The sequence below is a fragment of the Phoxinus phoxinus genome (assembly GCF_949152265.1).
Source record: "Phoxinus phoxinus genome assembly, chromosome: 8".
Taxonomy (NCBI): domain Eukaryota; kingdom Metazoa; phylum Chordata; class Actinopteri; order Cypriniformes; family Leuciscidae; genus Phoxinus; species Phoxinus phoxinus.
The window spans coordinates 35,443,454-35,463,085 of NC_136883.1; the positions used below are offsets into that span (position 1 = coordinate 35,443,454).

Genomic DNA, 19,632 nt, shown 5'->3' on the forward strand with positions numbered 1-19,632 from the left:
GCTTAAAACATCCTCCTCATTATAAACAAAATATGTAACAAAATTAATAACAAAATATTCAATCAAGCTCCAAAAAGGGCTCGTTTGGATACTGTGGGGTTGTGACGTCACACTGTCAAATAGGCCTACATTTGTATATTACTGCCTCCAGTTCTACATCATCACACCATAGGTCTATTAAGGATATGAATATGATTTCACTTTTCTAACTGTAGTTAGTGTGTAATGTTGCGGTTTGATCATAAACAACATCTGCAAAGTTACAACACTCAAAGTTCAAAGCAAAGGGAGATATTTGCTTTTAAAGAAATCACTTTTTAAGGACTACAACAAACGGCTGGTAGAGACTACACGACATTCCTCCCGGGTTAGTGACATCACCAACCCTAAAATTTACATAAACCCCGCCCCCTGAACATGATTTATAGATTATCAAGACAGAATATGCTAATCAATGACTAGAAGATAACTACACATCAGCTTCATAAACTCATCAACTAACCATTCAGAAATGTCCTGTTCTTCTACATGTTGTCACTTGTCTCTCCATCTTTCTGACTCCGGTTTGAACATAAAAGGCTAAACGTTTTTTAAATGTTCAGTGCATGTGTGTGTGTGTGAGGTAAAAGGAAGCTCTTGAAGCTCCGCCCCCTATGTCGGGAGCAGCAGCTCATTTGCATTTAAAGGGACAGACACAAAAACAGTGTTTTTTTGCTCACCCTCAAAAAGTGACAACTTTAACATGATATTTAAAAATATCTGTGGGGTTTTTTGAGCTAAAGCTTCACATACACACAGATATATTTTGCATCTTGTGAAAATGGCATTATACCACCCCTTTAAGTCTTTTTTCATAATGCTTTCCGACGTAGAACGGTGCGTGACGGGTTTCAGCAGTTGTAGTTGTTGTAGTATAATAGTATGTTGTAGTTAATGCTTAGTTTTCTGTGTGGCTGTGGGATCACAGACCCTCCTCTGCCCTGAAAGAGCCTCTGAACTATCTGCCAGTCAGCAGTGGAGGGGAATGTGAGAATGACAGGTGCACTCGCCTAAAATAGCAATGCTGAGGAGTGGGGGAAGGCCCAGGGCAGAGAGAGAGAGAGAGAGAGAGAGAGGGGAGCAGGAGAAGTGTAAAGATGGATGAAATTGGAGGGTATCAGCAAAACATGTTTAGGACCAAGAGGACTGCAGTAATGTTTCAAGTGAAGTTAATGTTGTGCTTTGGCCGAGAAAAAGAAAATGAAAGACTGAAAAAGGTGCATTTGTAAGTGTGGGTGTTTGAGAGAGACTCTTAAGTTTCTTGTCAGGTAGAGTAATAACCAAAATGGCCTCATAAAATATTTGGACACTGAAGTCATAGTTTAAAATGTATGAATGTGGCCAGTATGCCACTGAATGGGATGAAATTTCAAACCAAATGGCATTCATTTTACAGAAAGATGCATAAAAAATGTAAAGTATTTATGCTGTTCAAAATTAAAGCCCTATCCGGACGGTAATTGTTTCTCATGTTGACGTCTGTACAAATAAATTTGAATGGCACCTCAGTGATAAAACTCATGCAATCAGATTATCTCTCAAAATGATGCACAGTATGTGATTTTAAAAATGTGGAAATTAGCATAAATAATTTAATGCAACCTCGTATTTACACGAGGTAAACATAACGCTGCTAGGTTTAGCCTATATTTCTTATAATACATATTTAAAAATTGTCTAGCATACCTGTTGCTGCCATAATATTGACTCATTTTATGCTTTTCTTCTTTTTCTCCTTTTTGTTCTTAACGGCAATGATGAAATATTGTTCTTGTAAATACTTTCCAGCATTTCAATAAAACATTGTCTTTAAAATGCAAATTACCACGAATTGTAACAGTTGTCGTACAGTGTGTGGCAGTGGTCAAAAAGGCTTTTAACAGTGAATTTTGAATAGCTCTCCTCTTGTAAACTTAGAGATCAGCACTTAAATCACCACATGACCTTGGTGTTCATCAGAAAAACAGAGGTAATTTGGCCGGGGATTTTTAGGCGGGTGGTGGGAGAAAAACACAGGCATTTTGTATTCAAGCAGCAATAAATTGCAGACTAATCCCTGTAAATGTGTAAATACCGTATCCCCATGAGAAACAATTACCATCCTAATAGGGCTGAAAGTATTTAGCTTCTTCCTGTTGTCAAATGTTAGTGGATCTTTAGAGGTAATGTGATGAACTGCACCTGTGGTTATTCTACGATGACACCTGTGTGAACTTGAGGGGAAATACAACCACTAAAAATCACCTCGACATCAGTCGGTTGAAAGTAATGCAGCAAAAAGTGAAATTACTTAGTAGAAAAAAGATTTATTGATACCATTTGGTTTGATATTTTACTATTACATTTTTAAAAGTGTCCAAATACGTTTTTAAGGCCACTATATGCTATCTGCTCGTTTTCCCCTTTGAAGACAGTCTGCCTATGAATACAGACATTAAAAAACTCGTTTGCAGATCATTTCTGTCATCTTGCCTGTTTCTAGTGCGTATGTGTAGCTGTCAAAATGCTGCCAGTCATTCAAAAGCAGTGAAGTAGGACACTGACAACCGTTTTGTCGTTCTCTTCACCTGCTGTGGTCCTGTCTTCATGGTAAGTGATATCATGCGCACACGTTCCTCTGATGCTAGTAAATATATGCCACTCTTGAAAGGTGTCTTATTTCTGGAGCTGTTGCAATGAAGAGTTACAGTAGTAGGTGCTGCACAGAGCCACCAAAGACATTTCTTTTTCCGTTCAGGATATCATTGGATTTTGGTTACTTGATGAAAGAAAAGAATGGTGGAAATAACTCAGGTTTCCCAAAAAAACTAAACTGGACAAACTATAGTCTCTTTAAAGATTGTTTTGGAATATGATATTATGTCTATGTCCTACAAAATACATATATACTGTATATATATTTGAGGATGATGTTTGCTTAATTACTGTTAACTCATAGATTAATCGCGATAAATCACATCTAACACAAAAGTTTTAATTATATAATGTGTGTGTATATATTTATATATATATACACACACACACATGTACGTATATACACATACATACACACATATATACTGTTATGTTAGATGTCATTGATCGCGATTAATCGATTTGACAGCGCTAAAATATGTACAGGTAATTGTACTCCTACTGTCACTAATTACATAATTATTGGTAAGTTTTGATTGCAAAACGTCTAAAAAAGGTCACAAAGGGTAGTGTTTTTGTCGAAACAATGAAAGTCAGTGTTAGTCAATGTGAATATCTGCACGAGGGTGAGTAAATGATGACAGAATAAATATTTTTTGCATAAACTATACCTTTATGAATGATGTCATTGGGTGGGTTCATAGAGCGCTGCAGGGATGATGTTTCCGGCCCGAATCACCCTGGTTCCCTCGACAAAAACACAATAAGATTTTCCCATTTGTTCATTATTGCGTAAAATAGGGTCTTTGACTAACAAAAGTTTATAATTCTTGTTCATCATGATAATCTTCACAAATTGAATCCAAAATACAATCACTATTAGAAAACAAGCTACTCCATAGTTGCATGACTTCAACTAAGCTTCACACAACTCTTTATTTATTTATTTTTTCCCCATTTGCAAGAATAGAATAATTTGCAAGAGTGTGATTTAAAAACCCATTGAATTCGGGACAATGGAACTGGAAGTGCTACAATTTTATTTTTTCAGCTTTTGTCCTACAAAAATACACCATCCTTCCATATATATATATATATATATATATATATATATATATATATATATATATATATATATATATAAACATATGCCTCATTAGTGTCTGTTCTGTGGACTGCTATATATAAGCCGTAGACGGACCATGAGAGCACGTTCACTGCATCAGCAACCTAGTGTGTATGAATAGTCTATCTATATCTGCAGTAGACATTAGCAGATGATTTTCACAGCATTTAGTTTATTAATAGTGTGATAATTGCATATTGAGTTATACGTAAAAACATGAATCAAGCACATTCTCGCCTCTGAAAGGTTATCCCATTTGGTCTAAGTTATAGCCTGGTGGTTTTTACAGCCATTGGCTGCTCAATGCAGTGACATTTCCGATGAAAATGAATTGTTTTGTTAGTGTGAGTGATGAACAGTGTCAAGTTAAAGGATTAGTTCACTTTAAAAAAAACTTTTGCTGATAATTTACTCACCCCTATGTCATCCAAGATGTCCATTTCTTTATTTCTTCAGTCGAAAAGAAATTAAGGTTTTTGATGAAAACATTTCTCCATATAATGGACATCAATGGGCCCCAAACGGGTCAAGGTCCAAATGACAGTTTCAGTGCAGCTTCAAACGATACCAGACGATGAATAAGGCTCTTATCTAGCGAAACGTTCGGTCATTTCAAAAATAAATAAAAACGTTTAAGTTTTATAAGCACAAATGTTTGCCTTGCTCTGTTCTGTGATGCGCGTTTGTGACGTCACATAATACGCAGTTACGTTGAAAAGATCACGCTTCACCGACACTGAGTCAGTGTTTACACATGTGCGGAAGGAGGACCATACACACATATTCAAATGTCTTTGTGTCAGTTTATCGTTTAAAATGCCCATTTCGTGTGCGTATCCTGGTGTTGTAATATTAAAAAGCCTAAAAGAAAATTTCAAACAGAAATTTTGGACTTCACAGAAGCGTGACCTTTTCAACGTAATTGCGTATTACGTGACGTCAAGAACGCGCATCACAGATCAGATCAAGGCGAGCATTTGTGCTTATAAAACTTAAACGTTTTTATTTATTTTTTAAATGACCGATCGTTTCGCAAGATAAGACCCGTATTCATCGTCTGGTATCGTTTGAAGCTGCACTGAAACTGTCATTTGGACCTTGACCCGTTTGGGGCCCATTGACGTCCATTATATGGAGAAATGTGTTCATCAAAAACCTTCATTTCTTTTCGACTGAAGAAAGAAAGACATGGACATCTTGGATGACATCGGGGGTGAGTAAATTATCAGCAAACGTTTTTTTAAAAGTGAAATACTCCTTTAACTGTTTGTTGAATGTAATCTTATACATCTCTATGATCGTTGCATATGTTATGAGCAACTTCCGACAGGAAAACAATAACCGTCCCCCCCATAAATACCACAGTGCCTGCATGACTACAGGTTGCCCACCTAGAGAGGAAGTGACATTTTGTATTGGGAAACCTGCAGGGGGTCCCGCGTGTAAAGAGTGATGTGCCTTTATGGTCCAGGTTAGTCGGGACAAACAAAGGCATTTTAAAAGGGAAAGTCTTTAATGCACCAGCCCCTCCTTCTCCTTCCTATATCGACTCTGGCTAATCCACCCACACCATCGCTCCATCTGTCAGTGTCAGCGGTCAGTGAAGGCCAGAGGCACAATGACAGGATTTGGCTTGAAGAGGTCTTGATCAGCACACTGGAGGAGAAGGGGAATCCCCACACCGATGCTAATAATAACCCCGTTGTGTGTTTTGATTGAGCGCTCTGCATTTACTCTCTCCCTCCTGAAGATTGTTTGTGTAGCGGCTGCATTGTCATGTTCATACGTGCTTGATCGGTCAGTGGTTTGGAGGTTTTTTAGGTTTGTAACAGCGCATTTTGTTTCTTGTGTCACTTTATAATGAAGGCTAGTCTCTGTCAATGTGAAGCCATAGTATTGCAGCTACAACATGAACTAATCTAAATGAAAATGTGTTTTTTTGTTTGGTTTATAAAGCCGATTGTAGTCCTGAATGCTGATTGGTTACTACAGTGTTCCAGTGATGATAAGGAACAAGTACTGATACTTTATATTGTTCAGACAATAATATTAGAGGAGCAAAACTAACTGTTGTCTATGATGCAAAACATCTGTTTACATACACCACCATTCGAAAACTTGGGGTTGGTAAGATTTTTTTTTGTGTTTTTGAAAAAAGTCTCATATGCTCACCAAGGGTGCATTTAATTGATAACAATAAAAACAGTATTAATATTGTGAATTTTTAAACAACTGTATTATTTTGTAGTAAACGTATTAATATATATATATATATATATATATATATATATATATATATATATAGTGATTCAAAGCTGAATTTTCAGCATCATTACTCCAGTTTTCAGTGTCACATGATCCTTCAGAAATCATTTTAATATTCTGATTTGCTGCTCAAGAAGCATTTCTTCTTATTATTTTTATATATTTATTTTTGCTACTCAATATTTTTGTGGAAAGAAAACGGACACCATTCAAAAGTGTTGTGTTTTTGCTCTAATAAATGTAGCCTTGAGCATAAGAAACTTCTTTCAGAAACATAAAAAAATCATAATTATTCCAAACTTTTGGCCAGTAATATATATTGAATGTATTTATTACTTATCATGCATTAAAATATTTATAGGTAATTGAACTCCACTCTCACTGGAAATAATGACATGATTTTAATAATTAGCCTATTGAAAAGTTTTGATTGCAAGATGTCACTAATGACATAACAAATTTTGAGAAAGCCACTCCAATGTTAGATGTTCTGTCATCTCCTGGTGAGACTGCCTTGTATATGTTCTGTGGTCTCGTCGTACTTCTGTTCCTATTGCTGAATAGCTACACAACATATCATTTTAATGAGAATGTCAATGTTGAGTGCAGTGTTCCTGAAGGGAGACGATATACACACTGGTATAATGGGAAAACACATCAATAAGCATCCGCTTCGAATCATTTGGCTACCGTGGTCTTGCACAACTTTGTTCTCGTCCAGTAACACCCCCCAGCTTCTCCTGACCCCACTGAGACCTTTGTGACATCCGTGGTGATCAAGCACCCGCGCCTCTCGTTCTCTTTGACACCCACAGGTGCCACAGCACGTCTGTAAACACAGTTTGGGCTCTTCAGAGAGCTGAGATCATTTATTCAACTCTAAAAGCAGCGATGTCAGCTCACAGTCTATTAAACTCAACTGGTGGGTTGCACTTGAGGACCACTGCACTCAATATTTATTTATTTGAATAGGGACAGATGCAGTATATACATAAGCTATGTTTCCATCCAAAGGTGCACATTTAACTTGTGCGCAAATTTGGAATATCGCATTAAAACATTTACAAATAAAGCAGCTTGTGTTCAAGAGAACAAATTCAACACTTCCTGGGAAACTGGTGCAAAATATCTGTATTCAAAATGGAAGTTGCTGCAATCTGGGAAGAAACTCTGGCTCCGGTTTCCTATCTCAGAGCGTCAGACGAAACACAATAAACGCCATGTTCTTTTGTGTTGAGATGCTGGCATTTAGGAACGCAATCGTGAGACGCTTCTGGAAGGGAATTAAACCAAATCATTCTGATGTTTCTCAGGCATTTCAGAATAATGAAACCAACATTTGATTGGTCCGCTGGTGAATTATCCAATCACATCCACTGTTGGAAGCAAAGGCATGCGAGTGTTTCATTGTCCATCGAGGGATTCATTCGATTTATGTGTTTTCATCATAGTTTATGTGCATGTCTTCTTACTGGATAAAATATTTATCCACCTCAATTGAGCGAATAAATTTTTTTCATTTGCATTTTTAGAATTTATGCACATCTTGGCGTTTCCATCAAGCGTTTTTTATACAATATCCCAAAATGTGCATAAAAATAGGTGAACAGCCATCTAATGCAAGTATCACATGTTTGTTGTTGTGAAAGCCATTATCTATATTTTATTATTAATAGTAGTATTTTATATATACAGATATACAACTGATATTCTTTTTTTACTATTGATATTTGAAATTGTAATTTTGATGCAAGGATGAATAATTCTAGATGGGAGTATAATAATATTGATTATTTTGTATTATTTTAATAGAATTTTTTAAATTATAAATGGAATAACTATGTGAGTGTACAACTGTATTCAGTGTTTTTTATGTCACAACAAAATGGAGCCTGTATTTGCATACTGTATATAACATTGTTCGTTGTTTTTTAAATGTGTTTGCGAATTGGATCGTTTTTTCTTTATGTGAATAAACAGAATGCAGACATCTGTTGGTGTGGACAGGCCTTACGAGCAAGATTATGTATGTACGCACCTGTTGTGAAATGCTGTTATTATTTCCGGCAGGAATGCTAAATTATTATTGAGTTACGCCCACTGTGAAGATGTTTATTGTTACATAGTTACAGTATATCTCTGCCCACGTATTTAAAATAATTCCTAAGAGTATTTAAGGTCGTCTTGCCATGACTCTAGACCTAAGTATGGTTTGGCTGTAATTTTACACCTGTCTGAAGAGGCAGAAATAAGTCTGACATGTTGATAAGTCTCAGGTTTTTGGTTCAGTGTTCATCCAAGTTCCTCCTACACTCTTTGTTCACTGTAATCTGCATGAACTCTGAAGCATTTAAGAGCAACACATTAGCGCTGATTGTTTGGGTCCCGTGGTGTAAAGTGTTCTGCATCTGTCAGATCCCAGACTATTTATACAGGGATGAGTTAAGATCATGAGGCTCAGCACAGCAGCTTACCATGAGACCAGCGTATCAGACAGCAAAGTCTCAGAATACTTTAGTGCTTATTAAAGACTTTATTAATGCTTCTTGTTCATTCATAAAAGACTTGTGTATATTTTAGTCTTTCTCAAAAGCAGCATCATACTTATGGAGATGCTCAATACTGTATATTGGCGGTCAGTATAGTATATTTTAAGGGGTCATGACATGAGAAATCAAATTGACCTTGATCTTTTGACATATAAGAGGTCTTTGTACCATTAAAACATCCTGCAAGTTTCAGAGCTTAAAACATCCTCATTATAAACAAAGTATTTATTCAGTCAAGCTTCAAAAACGGCTCGTTTCGATATTGCTGGATCTGTGACGTCATACGATGAAATACATTTGCATATGACCGCCTCCGTAGCAAGACATCGATGAATAATTATACATCGTCACACCATAGGCCCCGCCCACTGGCATTCAGACGCTTAACGGCGGACATTCTCCTACTGGATGTCAAAAGCAAATAAAACCCATTATAATGACTGACGCTGTCTACACTGATACAGTATACAGATGTGTGTTCAGTTTCTGACTCGTTTGAGTCTGTCGACAACAGGATAAATTATAAAGTGAAAGAGCGCTCGCTTTAACACGTCCAGTTTAAACAGCTGGTTTGTGTCTCTTGAGCATTTTGTTTTGTAAACGAGACACGGTGTAATGGAGAGTTCGCAAAGAAACTTTAGTTCTTGAAAGATGAAGAAGAATCTGACAGCCGCTGCATCACAAACCATAAGTTCATGATTTCACGACCATTTTATTTGGATAATGTTTTCAAAACACTGTTGATACTCTTTCCTATGCAATGACATTAGCCAATCATAACATTGGCCGTTCACTGACAAGCTTAAAGGAGCCGAGCATTAAAAACGGGTTATTTCAGAATGAAGGGTGAAAATAATAGTTTAGATTTTTTTATTTATCCATTATAATGTTGCAATGCCTAAATTCACTTGTACAGTTCAAGATGATTGCTTTCAGTGTTTTACCGGTGAAACTCAAACAGAATATGAAGAATTTATTTATTAGAATATGGTGCAAAAGTTCATTTATTTCAGTAATTCAACTTAATAGGTGAAACTATTATATTATATAGACTCATTACATGCAAAGTGAGATATTTCAAGCCTTTATTTGTTATAATTTTGATGATTATTACAGCTTACAGCAATATTCTAATTTTTAATTTGGGGTTTCCATAAGATGTAAGCCATAATCATCAAAATGATAACAAATAAAGGCTTAAAATATCTCACTTTGCATGTAATGAGTCTATATATTAGTTTCCCCTTTTAAGTTGAATTACTGAAATAAATGAACTTTTGCTCGATATTCAAATTGTTTGAGTTTCACCTGTATTTGTAATGTTTTTAGACAAAATAGCATATCAGTATTAAATGAAGGCAATATACATTTGGGTGGCACGGTGTCTCAGTCGCCTCAAAGCAAGAAGGTCCCAGGTTCGAGTCCCGGCTGAGCCAGGAGGCCTTTCTGAACATGTTTGCACAAGTTTGCATGTTGTCTCCGTGTGCTTGGGTTTCTTCCGAGTGCTCTGGTGTCCCACACAATCCAAACACACGCAGTTTAGGTCAATTGGAGAGTTAAAATTGCTCGTAGATGTTTGAGTGTGTGAAAGCCCATGTGATGCTGGCCACCTTATACATACGATATCAGCCTTTTTGGATGTTTGCTTTTGAGTTTTGCTACATTAAAAATGCATTTTCCTGTTAGTATCAGGGTTGTTCTCTCTCTTTCTCTCTCTGTTACACACACACTTCCTACTTCCAACAACAAACTCGAGACATCATAACTGGTTATCCTGCCCCATGATGATTACCTTATGGTACTACAATAAAAATAAAAATAAAATGTGACCTTCAAGCTACTATGAAAGTCGTTGTCAATATGAACTCTAATATCATATGGGCTTTTAAAAGTAAGTGTGTATTATTGACCATATAGCCTAAGAAGTCATGAAGGCTTTAATACCAGCCTTATACTGAATCTTCTTTCTGCCTGTGTGATTTGGTGGCTATACATCTTACACCTGGAGCTTTTTAAAGCATCTGTGCCCTACACTTGACAGAGGATAGACTGACCCCGTTTCCTCTGTGCAGGGGATTGTGGGACAGAATGTCCCAAACAAAAAACACAAAGACTCTTCAAATCTATTGTATTTAGGAAGGAAGAAGATCATTTGTGTGGTTTGAGTGTTGACAAAAGTGCTGTTACGAGAGATAAAGACAGGCTTGGACACAGTGAAATTTGAAAGAGAGAGAAAGATGGAGAACAAATGATGGAGAAAAGGAGGTTAGAGAGAGAGGAGAAGGGAGCGCGAGCTCTGGCTACATCATGAGTCGTGAAGGGAACAGCTGGGAATGGGACGTGACAGGTGGAGAGTGTTTGGAAGCGGCTGTGTTTATTACTGTATTTACATGCCCTTGTGTGTGTGTGTGTGTGTGTGTGTGTTTGTGTCTAACTAATCAGTGTGTTATCCTCCAACATATTAGCACGTCTAACTCTGAATAGGTATTTATTGCACTCCATTGTCACGAGTGATTGTCAGCATTGCCAGCTGGCTCTGTTCATCCTCTCACTAATTCCTTGTGTTTTTTTCTTCCTTTCTCCGACTCGCAGGAAGATCAAGTTGTGCTCCAGTGCACCGCGACTGTCCTGAAGGAGCAGATCAAACTATGCCTTTCCTGTGAAGGCTTCGGGAACCGTCTGTGCTTTCTAGAGACCACGTCAAATGCCCAGGTACGGTCGGCAGAAAGCTGTCAGGTGTTCATATTCTGAGCACTCATTACAAATATACATCTATTTTTGTCAGGCAAATAATACTAAAATGAATATTAATAAAGTAGAATATTGATTACTTATAATTACTGTTTGCTCACTGTATATATATATATATATATATATATATATATATATATATATATATATATATATATATATATATATTTTAACTCTTAATTTTTTTTTATTAAATATTATATTTTATATGCATTTTAATGTATTAATATTTTCCTATTTCTTATTACAAAACAGATTACTTTGGCTAGATCACAATAGTTATTTTTGTATGGCAAATTATACTCAATACTTTTTATATTAAATGTATACAATTAATGTTATTTAATTTAAATGTATATTATATATATATATATTTTTTTTATTGATTATTATAAATAAGACAAATTCCTTATTACAAATATACAGTATTCCAAACAGATTTAATATATATATATATATATATATATATAAAATTTTATATGCATTTTAATGTATTAATATTTTTATATTTCTCATTACAAAACAGATTACCAAACACATTGTTTCCTAGATCACTACAGTTACTTTTGTCAGGCAAATAGTACTCAATACATTTTATATTAAATGTATGAAATGAATATGATTTAATCTTAAATTCTATATATTTTTTTAAATATGCATTTTATTTTGTTTTAATATTCCTATATATATATATATATATATATATATATATATAATGAAAATATGAATACATTAAAATGCATTTCAAATGTACTAATTAATACAAATCTCTTTGGTATACTGTATATTTGTAATAAGGAATAATAATAATAATATTTGTAATATAAGGAATTTATATATATATATATATATATATATATAAATATATATATAAATTTTTTTATATCTTATTTATCTTATTTTTATATATTACATTTTTTTTAGTAGTGAATATCATTGGTTATAATATTAATATAATATTAATAATAATAATGTTATATTACATTATTATTAGTAGTATTATTTTAAATTGTATGTTATTTATAACAAATATTTTAATAAAAAAATATTATTTTCAATAAAGTGTTATATACATAATATTATTTTATTATTTTATTTTATACATGTACATACATTTTTTTTACATGCAGTAGACAGAAAATGTGCTGTGCTGCTTTTATTGATAAATACTGCTGAAAACACATACACACAAACTAATTAATTTTGCTGTTTACAGTGCAGGATTCAACATTTCTCATAACTAAACGTTGTTTATAAAAATCCCATAAATTGGCATGTCCTAATGCCAAATAAACAACCTTTTGTGCTATTTTCAAGGCCATTAATCGTGGATGAGGCTAAAATATTGTGTGTTTCTTCGTCTCCGTCTGCAGAATGTGCCGCCTGATCTGGCAATCTGTGCCTTTGTCCTTGAGCAGTCGCTGTCGGTGCGAGCCCTGCAGGAGATGCTGGCCAACACCGTGGAGATAAACGGGGTGAGAGTCTGCAAAAAGGAGTGAGAGAGAGAGAGAGAGAGAAGGATGGAGAGGTGGAGAGCAGAGAGGGCCTAAAAGAGAAGGAATGATGAAAAATACAGGGATAATTGAAAAAAAAGGGTTGTTGAAATATTAATAAAATAACATTATCATTTAAAAATAGTTAAAAAAAGGAAAGAAAAAAGAAAAATTATCATTATTGCTAAATTTTTGCTAATGTAGCCTGTAGAGCTAATAAAGGAAATGTACACTTAAAATGTGGTTTTGAAATGTAAAGCTACACTGTGTAGGATTTACTCCCATCTAGCGGTGAAACTGTATATGACTACCAACTGAATATTACTTTCTAGCCCCTCCCATTCCGATGGCGTTTTAACTCCTACGGTGGCCGTATTATTTCAAATCTGCCGGCAGTCGCGAGTAATCTCCCGCTCGCATTCGTCACGGCGCCACTGAGTGTAAAAACGTGAAAGGCAAAGCTTAAATTTTCAGGTGTGTCCCTCTTTGGCTAATGTATTTTAAAGATGGAGGCGCAACATGGCTTCCGCCATTCGAGCTGCTCACCCGTATGTATTATAAATGGCAGATTTACGCCTACGAGAATACTTGATTAGTTGGTGGAAGTAATTATACATTAATGAGCACGTATAATTTTTAAAGAACAAAGTGTTTTTTGCTAAGAATCATCTTAAAAAATTACACAGTGTAGCTTTAAAGTGATAAACTAGTGATAAGAAAGACAGAGACAGTGAGAGGGGTGCTAAAGAATTTAACAAAAAAGAATCCAATATTTGGTGTTAAAATAGCATAAGCTATTCTTTTGTAGGTCGGTCATTTTTGACCGGTAACACCAAGTGTGACATTGTGACATTTTGTACAAGATAAAAGCACTTCAAAGCAAGCTTCCTGGTTTGACATTAAATCACTCTGGTGTGATAAACACTAAAAAAAATTTTGTGGAGTTAAAACACCCCAAAAAGTAAAAAAATTAAACATTTTTGGGGGGAAATAGTTATAGCCTGTGTGATGAAGTCAGTAAGTTTTAGTAGAATATGATAACATTAACTAAAATTTTTGGGAAAAAGAAAATCCCATTCTCTTTTTAATTAGCATATTAATAACAATGTAACTGTATCCATGGTATTAGGGCAGAAACAGTCGATCTTCATTTCAGAGTTCGTACAACCGTTTGAGAGGGAAATTCCAGAACTTTTCAGGGACTTTCAAGCGTTTCACAACTATTTTCAGCACTTAAAAGCTTTACATGTGAATAATTGCGTTGCAGTTCGATTTAAGGTGTCGCCCAAATGTTCTGCTTGTCCTCATGCCAACCCGTTTCATCATTAATTTATTTCGTTTTATCTAAACCAGCCAATAACAGTTGTATTTTGCTGCTCTTAATTTTTAATCCATCTGTTTTTTTTTTTTATATATATATTTTGGTTGCAACAGGTCATCAAAACAGTTTAATAGGGGTATTTCTGGCATTCGAGGGCAGATTTGTTAGTGTAACTTAATTTTTCCTGTACTTTTTGTCTCTCTTCTGACCCTTCATCTCCTTTTCCTGCCAACTATAGGCAGTCGATTTGGATAAATGGGTATGTCTCCTGTCTCATCATATTCTTATTCCCTCAAACCTCAGCACCCTTCCTCTCCTCTGTACTTAAATCTCCCACTCAGTGTCCGGTCTGGATGAAATAATGCTGTAGCTCCTCTTCACTCCTAAACCTTTACTTCTGTCTGACCGTTGATCGCTGTCACCTGTTCCTCACTTTGTCTGGTTTGGTTGGAGTTGGAATCCCATTTTGCTCTTCAAATGGCATTTCAAATGGCTCCTAGTCCGTGTGTATAAGTGTGTACATTTGTAAGAAAGAGAGCAAGAAAGAGAGAGAGAGCATTCCAGTGTAAGATGAGCTTGTGCCACTGAATCCTGGTTAAGGATATGATCTTTAGTCTACAGCCCACAGCACTAACAACCAGTTCTGGCCAAAATGAAAGATTGCAGATTTCAAATACCACTCACAAAGTTTACACATGCCTTGCCCCTGGCGTGTTTATTTATTAAATAATTTGATTAGATAGACAGGTAAATAGATAGACAGATAGACATACACAGATAGATAGATATATATATAGATAGATAGATAGATAGATAGATAGATAGATAGATAGATAGATAGATAGATAGATAGATATTTCAAGCCTTTATTTGTTATAATTTTGATGATTATGGCTCACAGCTTATGAAAACCCCAAATTCAAAATTAGAATATTGTGAAAAGGTTTTCATAAGCTGTAAGCCATAATCATCAAAATTATAACAAATAAAGGCTTGAAATATCTCACTTTGCATGTAATGAGTCTATATAATATATTAGTTTCACTTTTTAAGTTGAATACTGAAATAAATGAACTTTTGCACGATATTCTAATTTTTCGAGTTTCACCTGTAACACGTGTATGACTTTGAGAGATTTTGAGTAATTTGTGAGTAATTAATGACATAATTTTATCCTAATTTGATCCCTTTAAGCTTTGAAAGGGACAGAAAAGAGTTGTCATAAAGTTGGACCTTTCATCACAAAGAGCTAAAGTACATTATAAAAAAAAATTTGGGGGGGATTTGGAGCAACATAAGGCAAGATTACCAACCTTATGTTACTCGATTGGTTAGATTTTTATTTTTTGGGAGAACTGTCTGTTTAGGGTCTGCTGTGGTGTTCTCTCTCTCTCTCTCTCTCTCTCTCTCTCTCTCTTGCTAATGTATTCATTCTCATAAATACTATGAGATGGTGGACAAAACTCACTAATAGCAACAATAATCATGTTCTCTTGCTTTTAAACCTTACTGGATGTTGAGAAAAGGTAAGTGTTTGTTGTCCTCATGGCGACTGAATGTGAATCCACCTGGTTTGGTGTGACCTTTGACTCTTCTCTTCATTGGTTGTTTCTGTACTTATGTATGCTCTCCCCATGGTACTGTAACCCTCTTCCTGTGATTGTGAATGGATGTGAAGAAGAAATCATTGGTACTTTTTTCTTTCTCTCTTCATAACACTCTTTTTGTTTTCAATGTTCCTCTACTTTTGTCTCTATGTTGTCTCCATGTGAAAAGGTGGAGCTCTTCAGTTTCGTATATGTGAAATGTTGCCATATACCATCCAACACAGGGTCAATCGACTTGTCTGATCCTCACAGCACTGTTTATGAGTACAAAGAAGTTGTGCTAACTTCATGTTCTCTTTTGTTCCTCAATCTCAGTCATCTCAGGGAGGGGGACACCGGACGCTGCTGTATGGTCATGCCATCCTCCTGAGACACTACCACTCCAGCATGGTGAGCTACGCATGACTGTCTTTTTCCCCATTTGTGATGTTTAATGTGATGACGCTCATTTTGTTCCCCTGAATTGCAGTATCTCAGCTGCCTGACGACGTCCCGCTCACTCACAGACAAGCTGGCCTTTGATGTGGGCCTGCAGGAGGATTCTACAGGTACACATGATGGACTCTTGACTCCTGAAATCAATGCAGATTTGAATCCCCACTGTTGGTCAACAGCAATGGGTTGTTCGTATGTTGACTTGTAAGGGCTGTTGGCGACACAGATTTGATTCTGTTCCTTTTTACTGTCTACCAAACAATATTTTTTTCTGGTTGCATTTCTTTTTCCTGAGCTGAACTATTGCTACTTCTACTACTACTACTACTACTACTACTACTAAAATAAATAATGATTACATACAAGGATAAATTACAACTACATAATGCCGAATTTATTATAATCTGAAAACGGTTACTTTGACTTATATATTATTACACTTGTGACAGTAATATGTGACCCTGGACCACAGAACCAGTCACCAGCTTAAATTGAGATTTATACATCATCTGGAAGCTGAACAAATAATATTTCCATTGATGTATGGTTTGTTAGGATAGGACAATATTTGGTCGAGATACAACTATTGAAAATCTGGAATCTGAGGATGCAAAAAAATCGAAACATTGAGAAAATCTCCTTTAAAGTTGTGCATTTATGTTCACCATTGTGCTGCACTCACTCACAAAAATAAATGTTTTTTATATTTACGGTAGGAAATTTACAAAATATCTTCATTGAACATGATCTTTACTTAATATCCTAATGATTTTTGGCATAAAAGAAAAATCGATAATTTTGATCCATACAATGCATTGTTGGCTATTGCCACAGATATACCCGTGTGACTTGTGACTGGTTTTGTGATCCAGGGTCACATATTTGTATGCATTTGTTTGTGTTATAGCAGTATTTGTAATATATACTGTATGTTAGATTTGTTTTCACTGCACTGATTCTTTGTGTCTCTGTATGTTCAGGGGAAGCATGTTGGTGGACCATTCATCCAGCGTCCAAACAGAGGTCAGAGGGTGAGAAGGTCCGAGTAGGAGACGACCTGATCCTGGTTAGCGTGTCATCAGAGAGATACCTGGTAAGACTTTCTAGAGCTGTAGTGATCTACCGGTAATAGAAATAGCAAACATGATTCTCTATGCAGTTGACAGCTGGTATCTGTGATATCGTTTGCAGCATCTGTCATACGCCAGCGGGGATCTGATGGTCGACGCCTCCTTTATGCAGACCTTATGGAATATGAATCCAGTCTGCTCGGGATGTGAGCTGGCAGAGGGTAAGTGTTCAGCAAAATACAGAGAACTCATAATCAAATATAATATCTGTATTTGTAAAGATCATTTAAACCATAAATTACTGTGTTCTTGTCTTTGTATTTGCCCTTTTCAGGGTACTTAACTGGAGGTCATGTCTTAAGACTGTTTCATGGTCACATGGATGAGTGTCTGGCTATCTCAATGCCTGATCAGGGAGAGGAGCAGCGCAAGTAAGTACAGTATATACATGCATATTAACATTCAAAAGTTTAGAATCTAAAAGGGATTTGAAATGTATTTGTAAGCATCAACCAAGGCTGCATTTATTTGATAGCAATATTGTGAAATATGATTAAATCAAATAATTGTTTTCTATTTTATTATCATTTAACATGTCAATTCATTTATGTGATGGTAAAGCAGCCATTCCTCTTGTCTTCAGTGTCACATGATCCTACAGAAATCATACTAATATACTGATTTGGGGCTCAAGAATTTCTTATAATATTTTTGTGGAAGTCATGATTATTCTTTTTTTGCATTCTTCGATGAACAGAAAGGTTAGAAGAATAGCATTCAATTAAAATAGAAATCATTTATAACATAATCAAACATAACATAAAACACACACACACACACTGTAATGATTCTAGCTCAAATAAAGGGAATATAATTTTAATAACTGATCACAAATATAATCAGGAATCGCATACAGAGATTAAATTACCCGTAAAGGGAATACGTTGCCAATGTATCTGTATGGACAATTAAATACAACGGATTATAATCAATGATCCATACAGGTAGGCAAAAATAGATCAATTGTATATATTAATAATCAATCACAACGAATTATAATTAAGCATTAATATACCAAATGTCTAGAATAGATCAATTCTCAGGATAACCCCTAATGGAATTAATTTGTTATCGAATAATCTGTTCGTCCGGTGAACTGATCACACAATCTTTTATCAACTCTCAAGAAAAGTGATCCTTTTATAGAATCTCATGGAAAAGCTATCTTTCTGGCCATGAAAAATTACTTTTCTGTTCTATAAAAATACTAATTAAAGTATTAACAAATGTAAAGCTTGTAACTTAGATCGAACAATATTTAAGAGACTTCGAGATATGAGCATTTAGACAGTTCCAATAAATGAATATAATGTATTTAATAAATTAAACTACAAAAATATGTGACTATAATTAAACACGGAATATATGTATATACAACAAGATAGCAAGAATATGAGAGAGTGGGAGGAATAGAGAGAGAGAGATCACAGAGTGATCGCAGGATAGCAAGATCACAGACAAAGAACCTTTCTAAGAGCCACCAATGAATAAAAATCTCCCTGAGCGGGGGAAAACTGTCTTTAACGCATTAAAAGCTCGTTGAAGCTAATACTTGCATATTATGGTTCTCTTTGTATGGCCGCGGAAAGAAGGTGCGTGCGTGTTGATCCTTCTGTTCCGCGTGTTCTCTTGGTTCTTTCGGGCGAGCGACTTTGAAGTCGCTGCAAGTTTGAAGGTCCCTTGAAAGTGGAGTTGCTTGAAAAACACAAATAATTATATATATAGTTGATTATTTAAGCAGGCTGTTTTTGTTACTGTAGTATCTGTATGTAAATGACCTCATGATTGACAAGCCTCTGCATACTGTGTATTTCACACCGAATGAATGCTTAATATAAGTGATGATGATAATTTGCTCATGATTGTAATCTCTCTAGGATTGCACAATATGAAGGAGGGGCGGTATGTAGTCAGGCCCGTTCATTGTGGAGACTTGAGCCTCTGAGAATCGGGTGAGCCAATCTCACATCTCATTACTGTGACGATATATGTTGATATCTTTTGGCTTATACCTTTTGTAATTTATATGCGTGTTGTTTCTCTGCAGTTGGAGTGGTAGCCACATGAAGTGGGGCCAGGCCTTCCGCGCACGCCACATCACAACGGGTCGGTACCTGTGTCTGGACGAGGAGAAGGGTCTGATGGTTCTGGATCCAGAGAAAGCGAACACTAAACTGTCTGCCTTCTGTTTCCGTGCATCAAAGGTCCGTTTGAACTTATATCAATACAAATCTCTATTTTGCCAGTTTTACTTGATGGGCCCTATTTTAACAATCTGAAAC

General features: G+C 35.6%; 1 protein-coding gene across 16 annotated transcripts in view; it reads left to right on the top strand.

Annotated features, from left to right (window-relative positions):
* The window catches only part of ryr1b (ryanodine receptor 1b (skeletal)), a 125,751-nt gene that overhangs the window by 10,226 nt on the left and 95,893 nt on the right, over positions 1-19,632 (top strand). For all 16 annotated transcript variants that reach the window (XM_079620910.1, XM_079620921.1, XM_079620919.1 and 13 more), the window contains exons 2-10: positions 11,206-11,325; positions 12,738-12,839; positions 16,101-16,175; positions 16,255-16,333; positions 17,201-17,313; positions 17,412-17,511; positions 17,625-17,721; positions 19,228-19,302; positions 19,398-19,554. In XM_079620910.1, coding sequence (XP_079477036.1) covers positions 11,206-11,325; positions 12,738-12,839; positions 16,101-16,175; positions 16,255-16,333; positions 17,201-17,313; positions 17,412-17,511; positions 17,625-17,721; positions 19,228-19,302; positions 19,398-19,554 — 918 coding nt within the window. The remainder of the gene's footprint in view (positions 1-11,205; positions 11,326-12,737; positions 12,840-16,100; positions 16,176-16,254; positions 16,334-17,200; positions 17,314-17,411; positions 17,512-17,624; positions 17,722-19,227; positions 19,303-19,397; positions 19,555-19,632) is intronic.